Source organism: Orbicella faveolata, unplaced genomic scaffold (genome assembly GCF_042242905.1).
Source record: "Orbicella faveolata isolate gen_17 unplaced genomic scaffold, um_ofav_v1 contig_2, whole genome shotgun sequence".
In the NCBI taxonomy this organism is placed as follows: domain Eukaryota; kingdom Metazoa; phylum Cnidaria; class Anthozoa; order Scleractinia; family Merulinidae; genus Orbicella; species Orbicella faveolata.
This window is the reverse complement of record NW_028301547.1, coordinates 15,142,005-15,167,990: the sequence shown is the minus strand read 5'-3', so window position 1 is coordinate 15,167,990 and position 25,986 is coordinate 15,142,005. Positions and strand designations below refer to the sequence as shown.

Genomic DNA, 25,986 nt, shown 5'->3' with positions numbered 1-25,986 from the left:
TGAAACATCAAAACTTTATTAATGAACTCCGTCATTTTCAATATCAGTGATGCATAACGTGACAGAGGCAAGCGAAGCATACATACATTTTGATAAGGTTGGTCTGAATGTGGCAACCTTAGGGCGGGTGTGGACCTGCCATAAAATTTAACTAACCTAACATTGAGTGTTAGGGTTAGGGTTAGTTAAGGAAGGAAATCTTAAAAATATAAAAAAATCTGGGTTTTTAGAATTAATTAAACAAGCCTCTTTTTCAAATTGTATCTGGTCGAGAGACCTGGAAGCACTTTTAAGTTTTCCTTTAAAAAGCTGTAAGGATGAAGCGTCCCTAATGACTTTAGGGATGGCCGCTCCATACCATGGGGCGCCAATACCGAGTCCGCGCCTCAATTTTTACTTATCGACAGTGTTACGTATCCCAAGCAGGGATGCAAGTTTTTTAGGTAAGGTGTTCAGGTAAGGGCGATTAGAAGTACTGAGACTGTCAGGCCAGAATTGTAGTAAAAAGGAATTTGATTGCAGCATTTTATATAAGGTGTGACTATTAATGGTAAATTTTTCTCTACTGCTGAAGTCTAATCATTTGCAATTCCCACTCGTCAGAGAAAACGCATCTTGACGAAGCAAACATCGTGCAGAATGCCTACTGTTCTCGGGACATTTACTTACAGTTCATGAAATATCTTAGGTCTGTCATATTGCCATTATTACTCAAATAAACGCGAGGTGGCGAGTCACATTGGTTAAGATAAACCCGCGTTTTTTCCCTTAGAGAATATAACTTTGCTCATCAACTTGAAGAAGGCGCAGCATCGAAACAATGAACTTTTCGTGGTATTGTTTTCGTTATTGTTAAGCCTATTCGCACCTCTCAAAAGTAAATTTACCTCTTCTCCCTGAAAAAGAAGGGAGGGAGAAGAAAAACTGGTGAGAAAAATTTGTTATTGATCCGTATAAAAGAAATGAAAACGCGTGAGCAAAAAAATTTGTGTGGGAGTATAATATCCGGCATGCGCAGCCTGGACCATAGCAAAAAACCATTCAACCTTATAATGTGCATATCAAAATAACTTAAACAGTTTCTTACACGGCGGAGATGATCAAGTTTTTAAGTTGTCGGACTTATATATTCTTCTTATCAGCCGGGTATCAGTTAAATTCAGTGCCGTGAAATTTTCCGCATCTGTCCCAGACTAAACGATTGAAAACACACTGTCCATGTTGTAACTTCGTTCCCAATATCTTTCTTTTTGCTGCTTCTTGGATTTCTTGGTCACAAGGAAAAAGTTGCTCTCGAGACACATATTTGATTGGACAGATTCTTTGAAAAACCCCACTGGTTGATCTCTTACAAAAACTGTCCAATTACAGCACACACAGTCTCCAAAAGATGTTTCAAAGAGAATTCAAAACAGCGCGGTAGCATATGATTACCTATCGAGAACTTCACCGAAAATTCTCCCTGCAAACCATTTTAAACTTTCTAAAGGTCTGCAGGTACTGTGATTAAACAGTTTTAGTTAAGGATCAACCGGGAAGGAAACAAACGTTGAATTAGTGAAAGTCTTGGCAGAATCTAGCCAATCAGATCATTTGGCTCTAGAGCCACCCACTCCCCCAAGGCTCTGCCGGGTAAGACAGACAGGTGCCTCTGGAGATGAGAATTGGGACGGGATGTAGGCCTATTGTAAATTTCGTTGTGGTACCAAACCTCTCTTCTTTGCGTCCCTCCTTGATAAGCTACTGTGTAATTATGATCACGTGGCATAAGGATATACACTCTTTGGTTTTAATTGAGAGCCATGTCTAAGCTGAGAATAATCTGTGTTCTTACTGATTTAGTTTAACTAATCTTTTAATTAAATCGAAGCTCAGGTGAGCTGAGGACGGTAATCAACGTGAGTTGCAGCTAATCGAATTACATGGTATTGCCAACAAACATTTGAGTTAAATGAAGGAATATTACATAGATGACCAGGAAAAGGAAAAATGACAGTGATCTGCCATATAGATCTATTTTGAAACGAGATTAGGGTTCAGGCGAACACCATAGGCATTGAGTGTGTGACGTTAGTACGACGAGTCTTTGAAGGTCGTAGAATATTTCCTACCTACACATTACCATTCCGCGATCAATCCTGAGGCGCAAAATCTCGCGACTCACTATCATGTACAAAATAGTGAACAGTAAAATAACGGTTGATATCCCAGACCACATTGCACGCCCCACCCGCATTACACGTTCGTATCATGGCAAACGTTTTACTAATATCAGCAGCAATCTGAGTAATACTTACTAGCATATTTTTTTTACGAGAACTCTGAAGGAATGGAACGCTCTTCCTTCATTCCTATTTGTTAGACCAACTGTAGCTGACTCCAGGCGCGACTACCGCAAGTTCAGAATTAAAGAATTAAGGATGTCGACTGAAGCACTGATCAAGAGCACTGGACCTCGAGTTGATTTCCAATGATTTATCTTTATCACAATATTCCAATGCTCAAAACCTTCAAACTAAAATACAAGCAAAATATCAAGTCCAAGCGTCACGAAAGGACAAAGCCGAACAATAATTGGATATGATAAAAACGCGAACGCAGGAAACGGCAAAACAACTAAACTAGAAATAAAACCGACGAAATGAAACTAAGAAAGGTAAAAACACTGCTTACCGATTGTCCTCTTTGTACGCCCGAGTAGTTATAAACGCAGGATCCAAAAAGCTTCGCTATAAACGCAATCAAACGCAAAACACAGACCATGCACACAGACGACTAGTTAAAACGCACGAGGTCCTGAATACGATCTGACGGAAACGTCACTAATATCTAACCTAGACAGTTACACCAACCTTCTGTGGAGTCTTTTAAATCTGCTGTAACGGAATGTCTCACCTCTTGTGATTGATTTCGTGTGCTATTATGTATATTTTAGAAACTTAATTGTTAGGTATGTATTTTATATTTAGATGTTTAATTGTTAAGTAGTTAGTTAATATTCCGCACAGTGATGGGAAACCCTTGTGAATTATAATATATAAAAAAATCCCTTCTCAACAGGATTTTGTATGGCAATGAGACTTTTGCCCGTCAAACTCCATTTTTCTTGATAGGCATGATATTAACACTTCATATTACACTATGGAATTCTTCAGGAACCCCTCAGGCAATAAGGACCAGTTGCCTGGACCTTGATGAAGAACCAAGAGGCATTGCTCGTGTTACGCATTCGGGCATAGCAGCTGACAAGATTCTGATGCAGTGGTACAAGACTCGGATAACTTGAGATAAAACAGCAAACACTACAAGGAGACAAGCCACAGAAGGTAGCAGGCCAAGCAAGACAATCTCGATCCACAGAAAAGCGTGAACAAGGCTTTTACTTGGTCCCGTGGGCTCTATTCCCTCGGAAATATACGTGGCTTCTGCTAAATTGACCGTGCAGATGGCAACCAAGCTAATAAGAGAAAGGCTCTCCGAGATATTGGCTTTACGGTCGCGGAATGGCCTTGCTGTAAGATGATGCAACAGAATTAGAAAACATGCAAAATCCAGGCAGACGAAGCGTATCATGGGATCTGTGGAGAAAGTATGGATGGTCAGCAGGATCAACCTTCGGCCAGTCAGTACACTTTCCCAGTATAACGTGCCATGCTTGCCATCGGAGGAAGGTCGGAATGGATCATGAAGAACCTTTTTGATTTCTTCGGCATCGTCGCTGGAATCTACCCCGTATGGGTAAGGTTGGTTTCTGTTCGGTCTCTTCTTGCAGTATCGAAAGAGCCAGATAAGAAGAAAAGGCAGAGGGAATGCACAAGATATCAAGAATTCCTTGGCCGACACTTTGTCTTTGGAAAGCATCAGCGATCCCCAGAAAAGGACTAAAACCAGGGGAATGACAAAAGCCACTATGAAGACAATCAACAGATATTGCCACCACTGCCAACACTGAATGTTCCCTTCCATAAAGAGACGCCAATCTTGACCAATAGGAACACAGTGCATAAGCTTGAGAGTTGTATCTGCAAGTGTTTCGTATCCAAGTAACAATGTTTCCAACGCCACAGCCAGATACAATGGCAGTGATGGGTCTGGCAAGTAAAACAATTTGCTAATGAATCGATGAATGGCGTAGATAAAACCAATGGAAAGCAATGTTGCCAAAAACTTTAGGCACATGAACAGTTCTTTGGTGACGGCATCAAGACCAGGAAATGGGCAACCAATACTACCATCCATAGTTTTCACTTGGAAATTAAAAAGTGCAATCACTGGTGGAATGAAGGGAACCATGCGAAGAGTATTCTCGGGGGACTTAACCATAACCAACTCTGCAACTTGATAAAAATAGAAGACGATCTTCAGGTACCCAGCATCGTGTTTATCACTGCTGTCTTCGTTTGCTGACGACTGTTGGCGAATGTTTTTGGTTTTATTCGTAAACCACAAACTCTGCTGATATAACAGTGAGAAGATAGGAGGCTTAAAGATGACGTAAAGTGCAAAGAATATGACGTAGATAAACGATGCCACCCAAAACCAGTGATCATTGCATTTCTCTATTTTTCTGCATGACGTGGAATACAGGACTTCACTGTACCCAGCAGAACATTGGCCACACAGCACGCCTGACCTGTTACCATGACAAACATTGTAAGCGTGACGAGAAGGATTGGTTGGAGTTCTGCAGTATTCCACTGGACATGAAATGAATTGCAGACTTGGGGGTCTTGTTGAAATGTTGAAACCCCAAAAGTTCTCTTTGGCCATGATGTTTCCATTTTCACACTTTGCTCCGTAGGGACATTTCAGGCACTCAGTGTCCTTGTTTACGTTTAAACCACTGGTTGAACCTCGCTGTAAAGTATAGAAACCATCGGGACACTCATCACAGAATAATTTGATGTAACTGACGTTCACCCAACATGTCTCGTTAGCATCCCAGACAGGTTTCTCATCACCATCCTTGACAAGTTCAAAACCGGTTACAGTTTTCTCTTGTTTCATTTGCTGTCCGTACCGGCAGCGAAGAGTAGAAGAGTTATCAATGTTTATTAAGCTGCACTTAGTAACTTCAAACAGTGGGTCATAGAATTCCCTGTCAACGTTAGCTGTAAAAGAAGAACTTTCAATCGTGACGGGACCGACACTCTCAGAGCGCAGAAAACAGCCATAACTAGAGACTGGTTGTTTTACGTATCGTTTAAAAACAGTTTGAATAAATGAACTATTCACAATATTAAGCCTACCATAGCCTGTTTTCATGAACACGTGACCTCCCGGTGTTAATCCTTCGTTGTCTTTAAAATGACAGTTTTTGATGGTGACGTTGCCGTTCATGAGGTCTAAAGCACCAGAGACACCCACGTTGCCTTCAAATATGCTATCCTCAAATATGACAGGGAGCTTAAAGTTCTTCTTCCATATAAATTCATTACCGATGTTCCGTTCTCGTTCGCAACATTTAGGCGGATCGTCGTCTGTAATTTCGATATGCACGGTTGCTCGATCGACTAAACGATGCATTAACTGAGAGTTGTTAAGAAACTTGCAGTTTTTAAATGAAATCAGCCCATGAACATTTTTGTCGGCCTCAACGGACAGGGCACAACCGTGTAATTCGAGAAAGGTAACATTTTCGAGAAGTAACTTTGCTTCAAAGTCTAAAGACCAATATAACTGTTGATCTGGTTGCATCGTCACCACATCGTGAAAATGTTGTGTTTGTGTTGTAGGACTCAGTTCCTGCGTGGGACGTTTTATTGCAAATCTGATTGCATCACCAGAGCCTCGTGTTTCGTGACCTAGAAACAGGCTGTTTCTTACAACAAGTGTTTGGTCGCTTGTTGAGCAATTGTAACCTTTACTTAAACAAGAAGTGGTTGACATCCGAATGCCAATCCTGTTGTTTGCCAAAAGACATTCGTCGAGGAGAACTTTTATCCCTGGTGTTGACTTTGTTGTTTTGGGAGGACCACTGGCCGCGATGGAATACCCATAGGTGGAGTTTATAATCACTTTGGCTAATCTTAAGTCAAATCCACCGTGGACAAAAACAGCATTCTGGTTATTTATGAACGAAGTGTTCGATAATGTCACATTTCCATGGCTCAAATCGTGCCGAATTCTCACCGAGAAAGCGAAGCCATTGTCCTCGTGACCGAGCTCTCGGAAAATGGAATCGGTGATGGACGCAGTTACATACATCTTCGGAAGCTCCTCCAAAACTGTCGAACGGACGTACACGGCAGCTGTTGTATTTCTATCCCATGATGTTACATTAAACTGTCCCTTTCTGCCCTGGAAAAGGCATCTTGATATCGTCAGATTGAAGAATTCGTTAAATAAGTAGACTATTATAGAGTTTTTATTGTACCAGAATTCACTGTCGCTGACCGCAAGCGTCGACTTCTTGCGGCTAGGAGCAGATGATTCTTCTTGTCGCATGTCAACTCCATACCGGCAGTTCATAAACTTGCATTTAATTATTGCAACATTAAAGGAGGACACATTATAAAAAATGACATCAGTAGCGTTGAATACAAGGTTAGAGAGAGTGACTTCAAGAATGCCACCTGTAGCATGTGTGCCAAAAATTAGATCAGCGGGATTTTCGCAGGAAATGTGGGCCTCGGAGAACTGACCTTGTATTGTAACACTTTTGAGTATTTTTATCCTTTCTTCCCCATTAGTATCGTTATCAATTCTTGAACAGCCGTATGGATGTAATTTACTTTTCTTTCCATTAAGACAAATCTTGCCGCCATCACGAACTAGCCGTAGTGCTTGTGGTAGACTACGGCATGGCGTGAGAGAAGAACCGCAGTGAGGAAAGTCTTCGCCAGTAAGGTGGGAAACAAAGAGACAATCATCTTCTTCTTCGTCAGCACCTGAAGAAAATCAAAATGTGAAACCTTGTAATATGCAAACTATATTGGCAATTCCCTGAAGAACTTATGAAAACGAGTTTTCATTGCAGACACTAATTTGCCCTGGTGAAACTTACAGTAACTCCCCGGAAAACGAAACACCTTACGTTTATAGAGAGGCACACAAATGAAACAGCCATCTTCTCGACTCATAATAACTGTGCTGTCGTGTCCGAATCCCCCGCCCCCTCCCCCTCCCAGCCGAATGCCATGGATTTATGCCACGGTTTGCGCATCTCAAAAAATATAGCCTAAGTTCGTCGTTTGCAATCCGTGTTAATCTTCTCTATCCTAAACCATCCTTGTTTCTCTATAGTTTATTGTTACAGCTTTGGTGTTTTTCTATCTTAGTAAACTACTATTTTCAGGTTTCCTTTAATTTAAAGGTAATTTTGTAGGTGGCTAAAATAACTCAAAATACCGACTCTGAGCTCATTTAGTCCACAAATGCTGAATATCTCAAGCAACGAGATAAAGGGCAGTAGATTAGGTCAGGTCAGTTCATTCCCGTACAAGTAAGAAAATTATATTATTCTGTATAAATCTTGGCCAATATATTGATATTCGTTGATGCTCGTGCATAAACTTTATTGTATTGTGTATTGCATCTGGATATACTTAACAGTTTTTATAACATAACTAAAGCAAAGCGCGCGCTCTGATTGGTTAATTTAGCGTCTACTATTTGCCTATGGGTGTACGCTGCTGACGTGTGTGCTAATGTTTACAAAGCAAATCTTTTGACAGACATTGTTACCAAAGTAATGGCCAACGTTCTTCTGCCAGAAATGCGAAACTGTCTTCACAGTTGTCTGAAGATGAAACTTTATCGAGTTACTGGCGTGCAGTCGGTTATCACGAATGAATTTTCGCGCGCTTGTTTTCTCTTGTCATGTAAGACTACACGAACATTTTTTTGTGATGTGGCTCAATAAAAGGACTTTTGTTGTTCCAATGTCTCAATGTTATGTTATAAAACAAATGGTAAACGCCATAGCGTGCACTATTGAGTTATGGATGCACTTGGGAGGTTTGCTAAGCACTCAAGAAGTTAGAGTCGCACTCGGCTATCCCCTCGTGCGACTCTTACGCTTCTTTTTACAATACTCAACATTACAATACGATACAATACAATACATTACTTACGGTACTTACAACACTGGTTGCTTGCACCACTGACAGTTACAATACTCTTCTTACATTATTCACATATTTTGTTTTCCACTTACTATTATTATTATTATTATTATTATTATTATTTTCTTCTCTTTATTGTTAACATTTTTACGGCTATGTTACCTTTTACATTCAGGCAATACAATGTATACTAAGTGCTATTTAATTGTAGTAGATACTTGTTATTTAATTAACAGTTGTAGCTATAATAGAGCATTAATATTAAAAAAATAATAATTCGTATTATTATCAAGCAGATTACATCTGTTTGACTTGTCCTCGATTTGTGGGAAACAAAGGCAAGAAAGAGGAGTATTTAAGTGATAGTCCCGCCGATGCCGTTGGCGGCAGGTGCACCGCTGCACCCGCCAACAACATTGGAAAAGCTGAGGAGAGTTTCACTAAAAGAGGAGAGTTGAGACATTTTACCCAGTATTGTCTTCCAAGTGCTAATTATTGACAGTGTTTTCAATTAGGCCTCTTTGTTGTACTGCATTCACAAAATCATGAAGGTCAATGGACTTGTTATTTAGTTTACAACTGTAGATAAAATAGCGCATGAATAGTGTGATGTGGTTGAATTTATTGATGGTACCTTTCTCGTTTAAGTTGGAAGTAATTCCGAATAAAAGTTCCTCCATAGTTGGAGAGATTTGTGAATTGTACGTTGTATTAAACCACCGAATGTACTTTATGTATGAATGATTTCGTAAAGGGGCAGTGAATAAAAGTGTGGTCGATTGAGTCGTTTTCCCCACAAAAGCAGCATTCATCGTCAGTTCTAATACCATATTTGAATAGTTCTCTCTTTGTCACCACGATTCTATGAATAAACTTTAACTGGAATTCTTTTAGTTTTGGTTCTTTGCAAAGTTTTCGTGTTGTCTTGAATATCTTTGCCCAATGTTCGTCGTTTAAAGAAAGTATTTCGCTCCATCTTTTAGTACCAGTCTGACCTCCATTGTGGGTTTTATCAATGAAAAGATTATAGAAGTCTCTCGATTTGGCTTTATCAAGGTTGAATGTGAAATTTCTCTTAAAAAAGATGGTCGTTGCTTGTGAAGAACTGAATATTAACTGATTCTATTTGTCTTGCTTTCAACCGTAACCGGTCAGGTATGGCACCTGAAGATATTGGATGAAGTTTGTGTTGCATGAAAATTTTCTTTTAAATTCCTGGAATGAGAGATAGCTTCCATACTCCTTCAACAAGTCTTTAATAGGCACAATTCCTTTCTCCACCCATTTACTGAGATAAACAGTTTTCTGATCTACTTGAATTTCTTTGTTGTTATATAATACTAAATCACTTGCTTGGTCGTAACCGTAAAGTTTTTTAATTCTTGGAAGGATTTGAGAATGTTCTGGCAATTGAGGAATATACTTTGTGTCATAGTTGCATTTTAAAAGAACATTTAGGCCCCCCTATTTTCTAAAATAGTAGTTTGGCACGGGACGCCAATTTTTGTCTCCAGTGTTCAAGAGTCTAGGGATCCATGCGAGTCCCAAGAATTTAAACATAAGATCTACATCTATCAGACGTAGCCCACCTTTCTCTGAATCTTGGTAAAGAACGGTTCGTTTGATTTTACCCTTCTTTTTTTCCATATAAAATTGAACAACTTCTTTTTCAGCGTGCCTGCGATTGTATCGGGAACTTCAATATTTCAAGCGGAATAAATGATCTGTGAGATGCCTAGAGTTTTGGTTATTAAGACTCAACCAAATAGCATGAGGCTTCTAGCACTCCACATATCCAGTTTTGTTTGTAGCTTTCTTAACTTCAAGGTAAAGTTAAGGTCGTCATTACCTATCTTGTCGTACGAGAAGTGAACTCCTAGGATCTTAACAGGGGTGTGCATCCACGTCATGTCCAAGGGGTTGGTTCTATTGTTAACCCACTTTCCAAGCCAAGTCGCCTTTTTTTTTTTTCATGTTTAGCTGTAGACCAGCTATCCTATCGGACCCTACCGAAATCCTTGACTAAATTTAAAGCTTTTCCCACTGAAATTAAATCTGTACAAAAAAGATTCGTGTCGTCGGCAAATTGTGACAGTTTGAGTTCGTTTGAGTTCGTTAGTTTGAGTTCAGTTTGTTACCAAACAGATTAACGCCTTTGACCCCCGGGTCCGCGTAGCGTAATTTTATAGACATTAATACAGCTGAGAGGATAAACAGAAACGGTGAGAGAGAGGACAACCTTGCCTCACACCTTTCGACGGTTGAAACCACTTCGTCATGTAACCATTATTCAATACTGCGCTCTCCACGTTCGTATAGAATGTACTGATCCCTAGTTTTATGCTGCTACCAAAATTAAAAGCATCTAAGATTCTCATAATAAAGGGCCATTCGAGAGAGTCGAAAGCTTTACGAAAATCAAGAGCTACTAGAATGCCGGGAATTTTTTTGCTCTTTTGTAAAGTCTAGAACATCGCTAATAAGAATGTTTTCCCCAATGTAGCGTCCTTTCACAAAGCCTGTTTGGTCTGGGTGTATTAAGTTCGGCAAAACCGTTTCTAATCTTTTTCTGATCTTTAGATCAGCATTCAGTAGGGTTATCGACCTCCAGTGTGCAGGTCGAGTAAGGAGCCGTCTTCGTTTGGTGGTAAAGTAATAATGCCCCTTCTTTGCGAGGCCTCGTTTAAGCAAACCAGAAGATTTTGACTTAGTAGATCTAAAATAATTTATAGAATTCCACAGTGAATCCGTCTTCATCTGGCGACTTATCATTTTGGAAGGATTCCAATACATTTGTACACTCTTTATAGCTTAGAGGACCTTCCGAGTTATCCCCACCGTTTTTGCACCAAAACTGATAACGTTGTTTTTCGATTTGCGACATCGGAATGTCGTCGATATCTAAACCTGACCATTGTGCGGAAAGGCTTAGCCTAGTACTACCATCTGCTTATCATTAATATCAGTTGATATTTAAATTGATGACGTCACAAGTGGTACCAAGAGTACGACCATTAAGTGGCCGTATATGGCTACTTGGGCGTCAAAGGATTAACATCCGGCGAGAAAAAGTTGTTACAAATAATGTCGTCTAACTGTTCGAGCTGGCGCCTTATTTCCTCTGCCCGGTCTCTGGATACTTTTGGTTTATATTTCGTGTACGAGATAGTCGCATCCCTAATTTCCATTTTGATTAGCTCCCACAGTAGGCCTTTGTTTGTTACTTGACGGTAATATTTTACGGTGTTTGAATAAGTTATTGAATTTCTAGAGTCCGGGTCCCCTTGGGCTTTCGCATGACCCAGACAAAGATATGTTATTTGCGTTATGGTCGGGTGCAATTGATGGATAAATTTCTGTTTTCTTCACCCTTTTTGTTAAGTTTTTTATGGCGCGTTTTCAGGGTCAAAATTAAAAACTAACTTTTCCACCTTTCCTTACCTGCTAAGTAAAATGCCTGTCATTTCCTGTCTTTGAAATTAGACAGTACGCATCTCTTTTGACCTCCGAAACAATACATTCCGCGTTTCCTGAATACTAAAATCATAACATCCGGCATATTTTGACCTTTGAACAAAATTCTCTGCGTTTCCTGACTTCTCTCGAATTTTAAGTCCGGCATGTTCTGACTTTCAATGTAATTAGTTACCAAATACCGTACTACTTAGTTTAAACATCTCAACTAAACATCCCATGCCGGCACCTGACAAGCCATTTAGTTCATAATGAAATCTCGCCGCTAAGCCGACATTGTGATTTGCAAAATTTGCAAATGCGCGTTTTCTGACTTCTCGATTCTACCAGGCGTCTTTTCCGCGTAGGCGTGGACCCTACAATAATACACATAACATGTGATCAGGGTTTTCAAATTGGAATAAAGTAACAGGAGGAAATCATAAAGTAGGCGGCACACTCTAGGGTCATGATAAAGGAGGCCACACGTGTAGAGGAGTGCCGAAATGGCTTACCTCCTCCTACACGGGGGGAGGGGGGGGGGGAGGGCAATGGGATGAAGACCGTGGAAAATTTGAAAATCTATTTGTCTTGAGAAGCATTTTGATGACTGAAAAGTGCTTTTGTCGGAGGCTACTGTACACTTTATTTTAACAAGGGTTTATTAAAAATTCCTTGAGGGGAGTCCATATTCTGCCACTGCTTGTTGGAAAAGGCCAAGAACAGTAGCTGCGGTATTCTTTGTTCCAGCCCTAAGATATACAGGAAATCTTGTGTATCCATCAACTCCACAATGCACTACAATCTTCCATCTGAAACTTAAAAATACATGAGTCCATACTTTGCTGTCCTTTCATGGATTCTGTCCTCACTACCAACAACTAGTCTCCTTCGTAGCCGTTTTTTGGGTGTCACGCAACGCTTCTTTGGAGAGAGCGTTGCGTAACATCCCCCCACCCCCCACCCCGAAAAAAAAAAAACCGGCTGGGAAGGAGACTAACCAACAACCACCTGTATTAGAAACTAGGCGCAATAAATCTGAATAAATTTTATTTATAATCAATTACGAATAAGGTTCACCTGATCAATTTATGATTCCCGTCTATGTGCCATGTGCCACAGTACACAGCTCTTGGTGTAAGGAATAGCCATCTCACTGCAAGTCCCTCCGGATCCGTTCTTTGCATGCATTCTCGGGCTCTCAGCTGGAGCACATTTATATTGCGCAACACTAGCTGCGATTGGACCCTCCGATATCCCGCATCTGGAAAATCCCTATGAAAGGATCTTACCATGTTATCAAGGTCATCATCACTAATGGTTGTCGTCCTGTCGGTAATGGAGATATTGTACTCCCGCATACGTCTTTTTATGGTACTCTCACTCACACCAAGGGCTCTGGACATGTCGGGTAAGTTGATTTCATAATCGGCAAGATATTGCAGCTGCTCCCGTGGAATCTCGAACCTAGGACGCCCAACCGTTCTAGGCTGGTTTGCTACTGCTGGGGAGGAATGATACCAATTCCGCTCTACCTCCGACAACATTCGCGTCACAGTGGCGAGTGAGGGTCGAACTGTATCAAACACCTGCATGTTGTCAGCAAGTCGAACCAAATGGCGAGAAATTTGTCCCAATCGGTACAGAACATAATCAGCCACATCTTCACTAACTGTGTCCTGTTGAAGTCTCCTTGCAAGGTCGAATGATGTATGGCGAAGACTGCTCAAGAATTGCTCTTGTGCCGTCGACTTCATTAATAAATCCCCGGGAAAACTCCGGCCCCCTTGGGTCCTGGCACTAGGTTTGCATCAGGGATCCAGGCTTGCGCGGAAAAGACGCCTGGTAGAATCGAGAAGTCAGAAAACGCGCATTTACAAATTTTGCAAATCAAAATGTCGGCTCAGCAGCGAGATTTCATTATGAACTAAATTGCCTATCAGGTGTCAGTATGGGATGTTACGTTGAGATGTTTAAACTAAATATTACAACATTTGGTAACTAATTACATTGAAAGTCAGAACATGCCGGACTTAAAATTCGAGAGAAGTCAGGAAACGCGGAGAATTTTGTTCAAAGGTCAAAATATGCCGGATGTTATGATTTTAGTATTCAGGAAACGCGGAATGTATTGTTTCGGAGGTCAAAAGAGATGCGTACTGCTAATTTCAAAGACAGGAAATGACAGACATTTTACTTAGCAGGTAAGGAAAGGTGGAAAAGTTAGTTTTTAATTTTGACCCTGAAAACGCGCCATAGTTTTTAGCCAAAAGAAAGTAGTCTATCCTAGATTTCATTCCTATTGCTTTTGATTCATATATAAATTTGCGTAACTTAGGGTGGCGTACTCTCTGGATGCACTATCGAAACATTTGCTTAGGTATTCAGATTTGCCCATGGACGAGTATTTGATGGGCTGTAGATAAAAGTTTTGTCACGAAAAATACAGTAAATGCTAAACTGTTCAATGATAGTGACAGAAGCCCAGGAAAACGGTTTCATTTCATAGTCGGTATACCGGTCTAGTTAGCTTTGGTGTGCGGCACTTTGTTGCGGAGCTTAAAGGTCATTAAAGTCATTAAAGGTTAAAGCCGACATTTATCTTATCGAACATAAAGTTTGCAAATTAGGAAACTGAAGCAACAACTTTAAGTTCGCTTTAAAGTTTTCAATACTGACGGTCTCTTTAAAGTTCAGCCATAACCCCGAAAATATTTTTTCGCCTATATAAATCTCCTTACTTTTCTGATCACCACCGCGAAAAAAGTATCGTTGTAGCTGTTTTCGTTAATTTGCTATGAATTTTTAAAGTCCGTAATATTAGCTCTTTCCGCGCCCACGACCGAGGAACAGCGTAAGTTGACCTGTGACGTCATCGAAGACTAAAATGTTTTGCTTCTAAGAAGAATATATGCGAACAGGCGATAATGTGACTTAAAATCGTTGCAGAATGCAAGGAAAATGTGCTTTTGGAGGGATTCGCAGTACAGCATGCTTAGGAGAGAGCAATCGTCTTCATTCAATACCTCTATCCCAATGACACTCGTCCAGAAGCGAGAAAAAGACGGAAGAAGTGTGATGACTTGTGCAAAGTCGGGCCGAAAGAGGGAGCCATCCAGCAGTTCTTCGATCTCGGGTTCGCCGCTACTGTAAAAACGTAGGATTTTCATGGCCTGTACATTCTTCCTTAGCTTCTAGTGCGAAGCTCGACATTGTCAAGGCATATGAGACACGAATGGTTGAGATAAGCTGGGAGCCATCTGACTATTCAATTAATGGCAACTAGGTGAGATAATTATACGGCAAATTATACGCATCGAGTTTTCTTTGTCTTCGAAATAGAGAGCTTTCTAAGCAAATAATCAACGACACATACGTCCAACAACGAGGCGATTAAGATCAGTGAAGCTTCGAACTGCAGAACTATGCATTTGTGGACTTTATATACAACCACACGCACGAGGTCACAACTGTTTTGTTCTTTGAGCAACGAAATATATTTCAGTTACAAACTTAAAACGAATCAAGCATTGATAAGTATATGAGGAAAGTAACACAAACCATTTAGATTCGACTTTTCCGACGAAGATTGTAGCACTGAAGGGAAACTAAAGGAGACCGGGGAGGAGAATGAGCTTGTTTTTGGCCGAAACGCAACACTCAGGTTATTAGCGTACATAAATATATGTTGTTATATAGCTGGCGTTTTTCCTGCTGCAGCGCGCCCATTCATTGGCTAGTTCATGGTCACATGACATCTAACAATGAAACTGTTTCCCGCCAAATGCCACGAGCGGACAACATTGCGAAAACTATGACGTCAAACGGGAAACAGTTCACTCTTACCCGCGAAATGTTGACCGCTGTTGCACGTCATTTGCAAATAAAGTGATTATTTGTTTTGCACCGGTTTGACCCATTTGTTTTGCTACATAACAAATCACTTAGTGACTGGCCCGAGGGAACAGAGAATTTCGTTTCCCTCGGATGTCAATGTTCCCTCGACTTCGTTTCGGGAAACATTGAGATTCTCGAGAAACAAAATTCACTGTTCCCCTCGGGACCAGTCATTAAGTGTTAATTATTGACCGACTGGGAGGTCCGTACAGTGAAAAACTGTGACCGAGGTCTTGAAAATGCTGCCCGAGATCGCAGGCGGAGGTCAGCATTTTCAAGCCCTCGGTCACAGTTTTTCACTTTACGGACCGACCCTAAGGGCCTCTTCATATGAGCCCAGTCAACCGGGCTGGCTCGGTTTCCGAGATCTCGCCTCGCTTCTCTTTCCTTCGTAAAAATTGCGATGTGTTCATATGAGAAGCCAGGCTGGCCCGGTTACCGAAATCTCGGTAACCGGGATGAAAATTTTCCCATATGAACACTCCAGCCCGGGTAACCGGGACGCAACTTTTTAGACGAAATAGCTTCGCTTTCGCAACATAGCGGCCAAAATGGCATAATTTTTGCCTTGTATGTATTTCCACTTTAGGAGTAGGCGAATTAGCTTTGTTAGTAAAGTTGCAAGAGTCCGCAAAGCTGCGACAGCCGCGAACGATACAAGTTTAGGTTCCACCATTTTGGTTGTGTTTCTTGGATTTTATCCCGGTAGACCGGGCTGAAATTTCCCATATGAACAGACAACAAAATTCGTCCCGGTTACCGGGCTCATATGATGAAGAGGCCCTACGCCGGCCAATAACATATTCATCTTTTTTTCCTGCGGTAAATTGGCTTACAAGTGGGTTTGTTTTTACGCAACGTTGTCATTGAATCGACTTACGCGCCGTCTACAAACCATTCGTAAAAAAGCTAACGAGCGAGTAACTCAGATACAAGACAAAGAAAGATGTATGAACTACTTTATGTCAGTTGGATTTAGTTCACCAGTTAAGTTCTCCAAAATTATTTTTCCGGTGTGAAATTTCGTGCAAAGTTTGAAGTTGTACTACAAAAACAATGTTTGCCGGTCATTGCGAATCACTCGACTTTTCTACCGTAAATTGAGTAGCAGATAGCTTGGAAATTCGTTAAATGTATTCCACAGAAATTCTCTCAAATATAGCAACGATCGGAGAAGTAAACTCCACTGAAATTGAATTTTTTGCTTAACATTTGAGAGAGAGACACACAAGATTACGCGCCATTACAGCGCCGAGCTACGAACAGCCAAACAAACTCTCACAACTTCAAAAACTCAATTGAATTTACTTACAGTGACGTTCCTTACCATTTAAAGATGAACAAAGATAAACTTGTGTTGATTAACCGTCTATGGAAGTGTAAAAAGGGGCGAAAGATTGACGATTACCGCTAATTCGTTCACGAAAATAGATCAACACGACGGATTCCGCCCGCTGTGGCGGTCCGGATAAGTCCGGATGGAAAAACTCCGGGCGCTCGAGGAACCAATGAGGTTGCAGGATTTGTTAAATTCGAGCTGAGAAAAAGATAAATTTGTCTATTTATTTATTTATTTATTTATTTATTTATTATTTATATATTTATTTATTTAGTTAGTTATTTAATTATTTTTCTAACACGGGTAACCGCACGAACAGGATACGCTCAGTGATTTCTGTGTGTTGTTTTTTATATATATTTGTCGATCATTCCTTAGCTAATAGAAGTAATATATTTAGATATCGCTTTGAAGTACAAACTTTTATGATAGAAAGGTCACGTACGAAACGATTACCATCACGTGGATAGGGTGGTGGGTAGGCTTAAGAATTCATTCAACTGGGTGGTTGGAGCAACTCCACTTTTCAGAATGGCTGCATAGAATAAGTTTCTTGTGAATACATTATATTTTCCTTGAAAACACAGATTTCTTGTTTAGAGAAGTAACTTGTCAGCAATTAGGATACCACGCTAGAAAAACACAAATTTCAACAAGAGCGATTTTCTTGAATGGCTTCACTGTTTAATACTGTAATGCACCTTTTAATGGTGTGTCTTATTATAGGAACTTAGCGCGAATTTCAAAAATTCGCGTTAATTTAATTAAGTCGTGTTGATTTATGTTAATGTTAATTTCCGTCAACCACTGTACATTCTTAGCAAATATAAAAGAAAATTACAAAAAAAGGAAGAAAACACTCTCTGTACCGGGTTTGAACTGGAGACTCCTGCGTCTTATCAACTGAGCTATAGTAGCGCGGTACGAAAGCAAGATGCAATTATTTAGATTTAAACAATTGCGCATTGAGACGCTTTAAAAAATTGTGAATTGCTCTGCTATAAACAAATCAATCCAAAAACAAAAGAGACAATTTTCAAGTCAATGATGCAGGGATGATGTTTGTTAAATTTCAGATCTATAGCTTTAATATTCAAGCTAGACTAAAACGGATTTGTCAAGGACGTTCGCGCTAATTGTTTCTGCGCAACCTTACTGCGCACGCAAATTCACATGCCACGTCATGCATCGAGCGCGCGCTAAGTACTAAAATGAACAACGATAGGGCAGATGGCCATTGCTATAGCTTTGCTTGGATTTGACGATCTTGGACGTTCGGTAACCCCTACTTTTTTTTCCAGAAACAGATTTTATTTATAATTATCTCCACATTGAAAGTGAAGAATGATCATCGCAGTAAATTTTCCAACTTAAGCAATTGGAAAGAAGAAGCCTGAAAAAAAAATCAGGGCTTCAACGGGATTCGAACCCGTGACCTCCGCGATACCGGTGCGATGCTCTACCAACTGAGCTATGAAGCCACACATTGGGAGCGAGGCGACTTAATTGAGTTCATAACTTCCCGTGAGGAGTGAAATGATGTGAAGTTTATATTTGCGAAGTTTTTAGCCCTGATTTTTTTTCAGGCTTCTTCTTTCCAATTGCTTAAATTGGAAAATTTACTGCGATGATCATTCTTCACTTTCATCTACAACCGCAGTTTATATATGAATTATTTCATATAAACCTCACATCATTTCATTAAGTCGCCTCGCTCCCAATGTGTGGCTTCATAGCTCAGTTGGTAGAGCATCGCACCGGTATCGTGGAGGTCACGGGTTCGAATCCCGTTGAAGCCCTGATTTTTTTTTCAGGCTTCTTCTTTCCAATTGCTTAAGTTGGAAAATTTACTGCGATGATCATTCTTCACTTTCATCTACAACCGCAGTTCATATATGAATTATTTCATATAACCTTCACATCTTATCTCCACATTGTCCAAAAATGAACAAAAAAATCAATGTGGGAAGTTAAAAAGGAAATCAAGATTTCTGTCCACGGGACATCGAATCCTGCCATCTTGCGGCTCAAGGCGCGTGAAACTATGGTCGCTAAATGCGAACTTTAAGGGAGGGGGACATTGGGGGTTGCAGTATTACGATATTTGACAATTTTTCTTGCGGTATTTCGGTAATTATAATTTCGAATTGCGGTATTGCGGTATTTTCCGAGCCTGCGGGATGCGGTTTTTTAACATTTTGGACGGTATTAAAAATTATCCTCCAAGTCCTTCAATGTTTTCCGATGCCTTTTCCAGTTTCCCATTGGAAAATGGTAAGTTATTTTTAGTTAACAGTTAGCCAACACGCGAATGGATGTTAATTAGTTTGCTCATTTTGTCTAAATCGAACATTACAAATTCCTAATTGCTATTTCCGTGCTATTTGCTCTAAACTTGACATACAGAGTAGTGGTTTCGGTATGACATTGAATTTTGACCCGGCCAATTGAAGTGTTGCGGTATTTCGCGATGTTATTTGCGATAATGCGGTATTTGCCGAAATTTTTTTGTAGTAATGCGGTGTTCAGAACCCCCCAATGTCCCCCTCTTAAGGAACCTCACCAGTTGACTAAATTCACTTAACAGGCCCACTTAAACAATATTTGGCAGAGAACATTTCCCTTCAAAAATGTAATTGCAATATTTTTGGGCTTACAGAGACTGTGGCCTTATTCGCTAAAGTATTCGTACAAATATACAGCGATACCACACACCATCGCTATTCATGAGTCTCCTATCGCTCTGAAGTACATATATCTTATTAGATGTTTTGGTGTGTAGTGTCTCTGTATATTTGTACGAGTTGTGCCGTATTTTGACGAGCCCGTGGGCGAGTCAAAATACAAACCACGAGTAAAAATATAAAGCGATACTACACACCAAAACATCTAATAGGAGATTTATTATCCAACTGCTGTAGTCAATAAATTCATCACCGAAAGAGGGAGAGTGTGAGTGTTTTGCGTGCGCGCGCCGACCCGTGCGGCAAACAGGTTTTCTACTGTACAAATAACTGTACAATATTGCTGTACATTTGTACTGTTATTTGGATGGTATTCGCTGCAGTTGGATAATAAAAACTCTTATGATAGAACGATCACGTAGGAGGTGACCATCAGCTCCTCTATAGGGTGGTCGGTAGGCTTAGACTAGGTTTAAGAATTCATTCAACTGGGCTGTTGGAGCCATCCTGCTGCATAGAATTACAGGTAGTCTCTTAGAATTAAATGTAGTTTACCTCGTTCGTGTGTACAGACCTCACTGCGTTCGGTCTGTACTCACGACCTCAGTCAAGATTCTCCCATACAGATCTCCTGCTCGGTTAATAACACTAATAAGAGCTAAGTACTATATTTTAAAAGTTTTAATATGCCTCTCACCGCCTGTTTGTATCCTTGTGGTTTTCAGCGCGTCCTCCATCTTTTTGACGTTATAAATCGGGTATTTTGCACAAAAATTGGCTAGCTCATTACTGAGCGAAGACCGATCAGTTACTTCACTGCTCACTGTCCACGTGTGGTCAGTAATTCTAATATCGCTGATATTTTTGCCAGACTTCTGCAAGATTGAGCATAGACAACGTCAGAACCTCCTGATAACATTTAAAGAACCTTTCATGGTGAGTGATAGGGTGGCTGTTTTTCACAGGTCCTGGATTTTAAAGCAGAAGAGCGTCCTTAACAATCGATTAGTAAACACTTCAATAGTTTGCATGTTCTCACCTCTGCTTTATCAAGATCGCTTAAGAGTTTTCTTGGTGTCGACAGGCTTCTGTCCAGGGGAAAAAGGTAGCAGATCTTTTTTTCTGGTAACAACAGCAAGCTCATGTTCTGTGATGATGAAAAATAAATCTTTTTAAAACAGATGAGTCGAGTGGTGAAGATGTTCTGGATTCTGGTCTCGTCGGTACGCTGAAGCCGATATCTGAGGGCACCTTGAAAAATTCCCTCCAGATCTAGGCTATGTTCACACTTGGTGCCCGAGCACGATTTTAACTGGGCACTAATGTGAAAACACTTTTTTTTTTCCAAGTGCTCACACCAGAATTTGTAGTCGGGCACTAACTGGTACTTGGGTTTCTGGACGGTACCGAGTGTCTGAACGCAACACTATTTTGTGTCAGTGCTCTGGCAAGGGCTTCAAGTGTTAACACAGCCTTAGTCATGCAGGCCCGCTCCGTGTAGTAAGCATAGAAACACAAGGGAGAACGGGAATTCTATCTCGAAACACACGTTTTCTGCACATTACAACGTCAATTTCAGAGAGATTTTTAATTTGAGCTAATTTACAAGCTACGATTTGTCGTACCGATTTTTTGGGTTCGCAGTTAAGGTGGCTCAAAACAGTAATATTTCCGTGAGACGCCTGGGCTCTAGCACTCACTTCAGCGTGAGGCTTCACGCGATAACCCGAGAGTTTGCCAAATAGCGCGCGAGGTTTAAAGTTTACAAGAATCAAAACAAACATGGCGGCGAGAGGCCTACTTCGTGAAACTTTGTTTCCACTAAGTTTAGTAAGCTGTTTGTGTTGCGAGTTGTTTTTAACTTCGAAAACATTTATCCTTCAGGCAATTTCAAAGGAAAACATCCCTTTAAACCGCTGTGTTGGAACGTAACCGAAAATTGTGATGTTGATGTTGCGATCGATCGCGCCGGCTATCAATCTAAAAAAACAGCAGGAAAAAAACTACTCTTCAGGTTTTCTTCGTTCTTTGTACTTGGCTGGTCTCACCTCCGGGTATTTATGGTACTCTTCTTTTACCGCTTATGCAGCTAGCGACAACAGCGAAAAAGAAAACACTACTCAATTTTTCAAATTCGTCGCTTGTAATCCGTGTTAATCTTCTCCATCCATCCTTGTAAAAAAAACTGTGGAGTGGAATTTGTCCAACTTGGAAATTTCCATTTTTCTTAATTTAAGAAAAATCCACTCCACAGAATTTTTTATAACTTTGCCTGTTTCTTCTTCTGTGTGTCACAAAAAGATATTTATAAAAAAACATGGGGTCACCGGCTTAGTTTTTAAGATAAATACAATTGATGGTAAAAAGTGGGTCAAGTTTGCTGCTATGCAATAGCGCAGTGCAACCTTAATTTATGACTTAAACACAATGAAAGACACAGTGGAGAGTTACCTTGAAAAATAGCACAGCCATTCAAAATAGTACAGTTCCAAGCCTGAAAAATCGCACCTAGTTCTTAAAGTCTCAAAAAAAAAAAACAACGGAAAACTGTTTTGAGCCACCTTAAATCTCGCCATAATTCGAATTTCGACTCGGTTATTTCGAATTCAGAGCCATCACCTCTGAATTATCTCTTGGTTTCGTTTCTTTTCTTTTTTCGTTTGTTTGTTTGTTTTTTTTTTTGCTGTCGATTATTTGGAACTCGGTTATTTGGAACTTCTTGCTATTTCTGAACAATTTTTTTGTTTCTCTTGGCCTAACATCAAGCCCGTATAATTCGAACTCCGCTGACAGGGATGAAAAATTAACATCATGACGATTTCAGACCACTATATCAGAATACAGCTGTAATTGATAAGGGGGTGAACACTAATGGGTTTCTGGTCACCAATTTTTAAACAATAAAGCAGGCCTTTGATTAAAAGCCGCTAAGAACCATTTCAACAAAGCGACTATCTAATGAAGTGGCGCTAAACTATATATGAAATTTAAGATATTGACAACCAATACTACGGTTTTTTGGTAATTTAAAGTCATTTTCGCGGGCAAAAAGTACAGTTTAGTAAAATTGGTTTGTAGTCGCTTGCTGGAAAGGGCGAAGTTTGTGGTTCTCTTCCATTACTTTAAGAAAGAAAATTTGATGATCAAACAATATAACCGAGGTGGATTCACGATTTACTGAAGAGGTTGCCAACTTGCAGGGAAGAGGGTTTGAGTTACCAGCCGCCAAGTAAGGAGTAATTCATGATCAACATTTCCGTATATTCTTACTCCTATTTGGGCTTTTTTTGAAGTTACCAGGCATACCTTCTTAAAATCGTGCAAAATATTGAAGTGATCCACGTTTCCATGGGCAGGAACTTTAAACAGTTCTGTTTGCTTCTCTGTGTCCACCTCGATCGTCTCGTTGTATTGTTCTCCAGACTCCCTCATTTGAACGTTATAATCCACCACCTAAGATATGCAGTGAATAACATCACATGATTTAGCAGTTCATAGTTTCATTATAAAGGAAGAGGCTGAAAGACGCTGGACTGCTTGAAAAACCAACCAAGACAGAAGTGTCAAGAAAAAACAACAAATAACCTTCTGTTCTCGCATGTCATTTCAGTGCATGCATGGTTAGCCTGATTTGCAGGCGTAAACGAGGAAGGGGTGGGGAGGGAAAAAACGCCTTCTCCTTCTATCCCCGCGTTCGTTCTCCCTTCCCCTCTCCCCCCGTTTTATGACTGCTACATAGTACAATGGACCTTTTTACCAATACGGTGGCCATTTGAATTCCATTGTTTCAAATAGCTATTATGGGGTGCTCAGGAGGGAAGTAATAATTTGCTCCCTGAGCATCCCATAATAGCTACTTGAAACAATGGAATTCAAAATGGTCGCCGTATCGGTAGTAAGGTCTATTCATGTGCTCAGGAGATCTAGCTAACGGGTATTAAACCAGTGAACAATCAAACTCAGCCCAGTCCTTAGAAAGAGAGAATGAATTCGGAAAAAAACTACAAGCAGATAAGAATTTAAGAACTGCCAAAAAAAACACCACTCACTAAAACTAATCATGAGAGAACCACAATTGAATAAAGTGACGGGTTTTTTTGAAGACCTTTCAGAGTAAATTACAGGTGTAAGACGTGAAACACGAATGACTTCTCTACACGCGCTTACCGTTTTAGAGGCAGAATCTGCAGTGCTGTTCCCGCATTCGGTGCAGACAGGATTGGCAGAGGCCCAGTTCACTGAGGCAAGAAACAGGACAAACATGAATGCCACCCGGCTACTGACAAGGACAGCTTGCTGGAAAAAAAACAAAGCTAATTCAAATAAAAATAAAAACTAAAAAATAATAATTACTTGTAATCTTTCTAGTTGAAACGAATCATTTACGAAATTTACAATGGCTACTCTTAATGGAATATCCTTGCAGTAAACCTCAATCATGCACGACAAATCTGATTGGAAATATAACTTTAACTACCGTGATCACCTTTAACTTTTACAAAGTGGTGTGAGGGGACAACTGGCCGATATTCGTAACCATGAAAAAGCCAACAGTTAGTTAAGTCCAATAACCATGGTAACCACCTGTCTATCTGTATTATCGTGTAACACCTTGTGATGAGAACTACCTGAAGTTGTAAGTAGTGAATATTTACGAGCAGAATAACTGACTGCCTATGATGGAATAGCCTAGAACAACAATGAGCTCATTGGCAGCCAATAGGGGTTAAGAATTCTAAACGAAACATTAGATCATTTATTTGGAGCTTAGCATAGATACATGAGTTTTCTAAATTGTTCTTCGGTTACGCCCCCGATGGTGGGACGCCGGATACCACTATCCCGCATTGGTTACATCCTGGCTACGTTCTGAGTATATTACTGGATTAAACGTTACTGTTGGAGCCAAGTAACTGCGTATTCTCTATCGTCCCGTTGGATTGTTTTGCTGTAATAGATCCCGAAACCTCTAGGAGTCTGACAAACTCCGTCGCTGCAAGCGTGTTTCCCTCTGGTTTGCTGTTAACAGGGATAACAACCTTAACTTGTTATCACAGTGGCACGGTTAATTGCGGCCTATCAATGTTTTCGAAGGAACAAATAGGAAAATTGTCGACTACTTGTTGAATTAAGAAAGATTGAGATTCAGTTAGCTATAAGCCTCTGTCACTTCATTAACAGAAATAAATCCTAGAAAAGCGCTATTGCCATAAAGGTAAATAAAATACTTCATGTTAAATCTCTTGAGTTGATTTGAGGCAGACCTACACCGATCTCTGGTTTAATACTTACGTCCAACATGGTTCAATTACTTCTAATCTTGAATTTTGGTTTTGGTTTCTTCTCCTTCTAGTTACTCTCTCTTCTTCTTTGTGTTGTTGCTCTCCTATATACGTGTGCTGGGTTTCGCCTTTTTATATGCTATGCACAGTTCTATGCATATACAATATAGTGTCTATACGAAAGTGGAATTTGATGTTTCAGCACTTCAGCAAAGACGGAAACCCCCTTAGTATTGTCTACTGCTTAGCCCAGTGCACTAGGCTGAGACTAAAAATAGAACTAAGTCACTTGATATTTTTAAAGCTTGTACCGTAGTTCTCTGAATAATAGGCAGGGGCGATTATTTTTTTTTCGCACCAAAAATGCTATGCAATATAATGACTATATATATGCAATATAGTGACTATACGTGAGAGAAATGGTGTTTAGAGTGGGTTTTTCGTGAAATAGATAGTAGAATTGTACACCCCACAACTTCGTATTAGTCCCTACTATACCTCTATAGTTAGTAATTCTTTTGTTTTCTAGACGGCTTTTGTTTTGTATAGAGCGGTTTTCAATTGAGTTTCGTAAAACCAAAACCAAACCAATTACTTACCAATTAGACTACTCAGCCAATCTCAAACCGCAGTAAAACCAAAACCAAAACCAAAGTAATTATCTAATTACTTTCGACACTCAAATGAAAACCGCTCTAACACGCACTAATACTAATTAGCAGACAACATTCACACTAGCAAGCAGTTTCTGTTTCACGGGTTAAGTAAAAACAAAGACGGAAACCCTCAGTATTGTCTACTGCTCAGCTCAGTGCGTTAGACTGAGACTAAAAATAGTACTTAGTCACTTAACATTTTTAACGCTTGTACCTTATTCCCTCAATAATAGCCAGGGGCGATTAATTTATTTTTCGCACCTAAAAGCGGTTATTATTCGAGAAGGGGCGATGCAAGTATATTTGAATTTTGGAATTGCAGTCTAGGTATTTGCTGAAAAGGAAGTGACATTCATGTATCATAATTTCACAGCAAGCAAATGTATTCCGTCTTCGCTGAGATATCGAAACATGGAATTCAGTCAGTCGCTAGTGAACTTATTTTCAAAATTGTTGATGCATAGCATATAGAGGCACGTAATGACTGTTCATGGCGGTGCTTAGACACTCCGGCCATGTAGTCACAGGTGAGAGCATCATTTCATCTAAGGCACAAATTCCTCTGATGCTTAATCAAATCCTAAAGCCTTGCATCTCCCACTTGCTTGC

The 25,986-nt window shown here is 40.1% G+C and overlaps 2 protein-coding genes across 2 annotated transcripts; both read right to left on the bottom strand.

The window, feature by feature from the left end:
• Positions 1-25,490, bottom strand: LOC110064062 (uncharacterized). The gene is made up of 6 exons (XM_089289828.1): positions 24,732-25,490; positions 23,607-23,735; positions 22,746-22,892; positions 20,479-20,586; positions 20,137-20,314; positions 1-6,890 (listed from the first exon to the last, which is right to left on the bottom strand). Exons 1-6 carry the CDS (start codon positions 24,738-24,740, stop codon positions 3,163-3,165), a joined length of 4,299 nt encoding a protein of 1,432 aa, XP_089145954.1. The 5' UTR covers positions 24,741-25,490; the 3' UTR covers positions 1-3,162.
• On the bottom strand, positions 11,189-13,435 carry LOC149112098 (uncharacterized). Its single transcript, XM_089289993.1, has 2 exons — positions 12,600-13,435; positions 11,189-12,337 (listed from the first exon to the last, which is right to left on the bottom strand). Exons 1-2 carry the CDS (start codon positions 13,274-13,276, stop codon positions 12,184-12,186), a joined length of 831 nt encoding a protein of 276 aa, XP_089146119.1. The 5' UTR covers positions 13,277-13,435; the 3' UTR covers positions 11,189-12,183.
• Positions 25,491-25,986: the final 496 nt, after the last annotated feature.

Bases quoted from the DNA above. Each gene is read 5' to 3' on its own strand.
- LOC110064062 (XM_089289828.1), bottom strand. The intron at 22,893-23,606 runs GTAAGCGCGTGT...TGCATATCTTAG, and splicing joins CAGATTCTGCCTCTAAAACG to GTGGTGGATTATAACGTTCA. The intron at 20,315-20,478 runs GTGAGAACATGC...TCAATCTTGCAG, and splicing joins GCGATCTTGATAAAGCAGAG to AAGTCTGGCAAAAATATCAG.
- LOC149112098 (XM_089289993.1), bottom strand. From the start codon at position 13,276: ATGAAGTCGACGGCACAAGAGCAATTCTTGAGCAGTCTTCGCCATACA. The intron at 12,338-12,599 runs GTGAACCTTATT...TGTATTTTTAAG, and splicing joins GGGAATCATAAATTGATCAG to TTTCAGATGGAAGATTGTAG.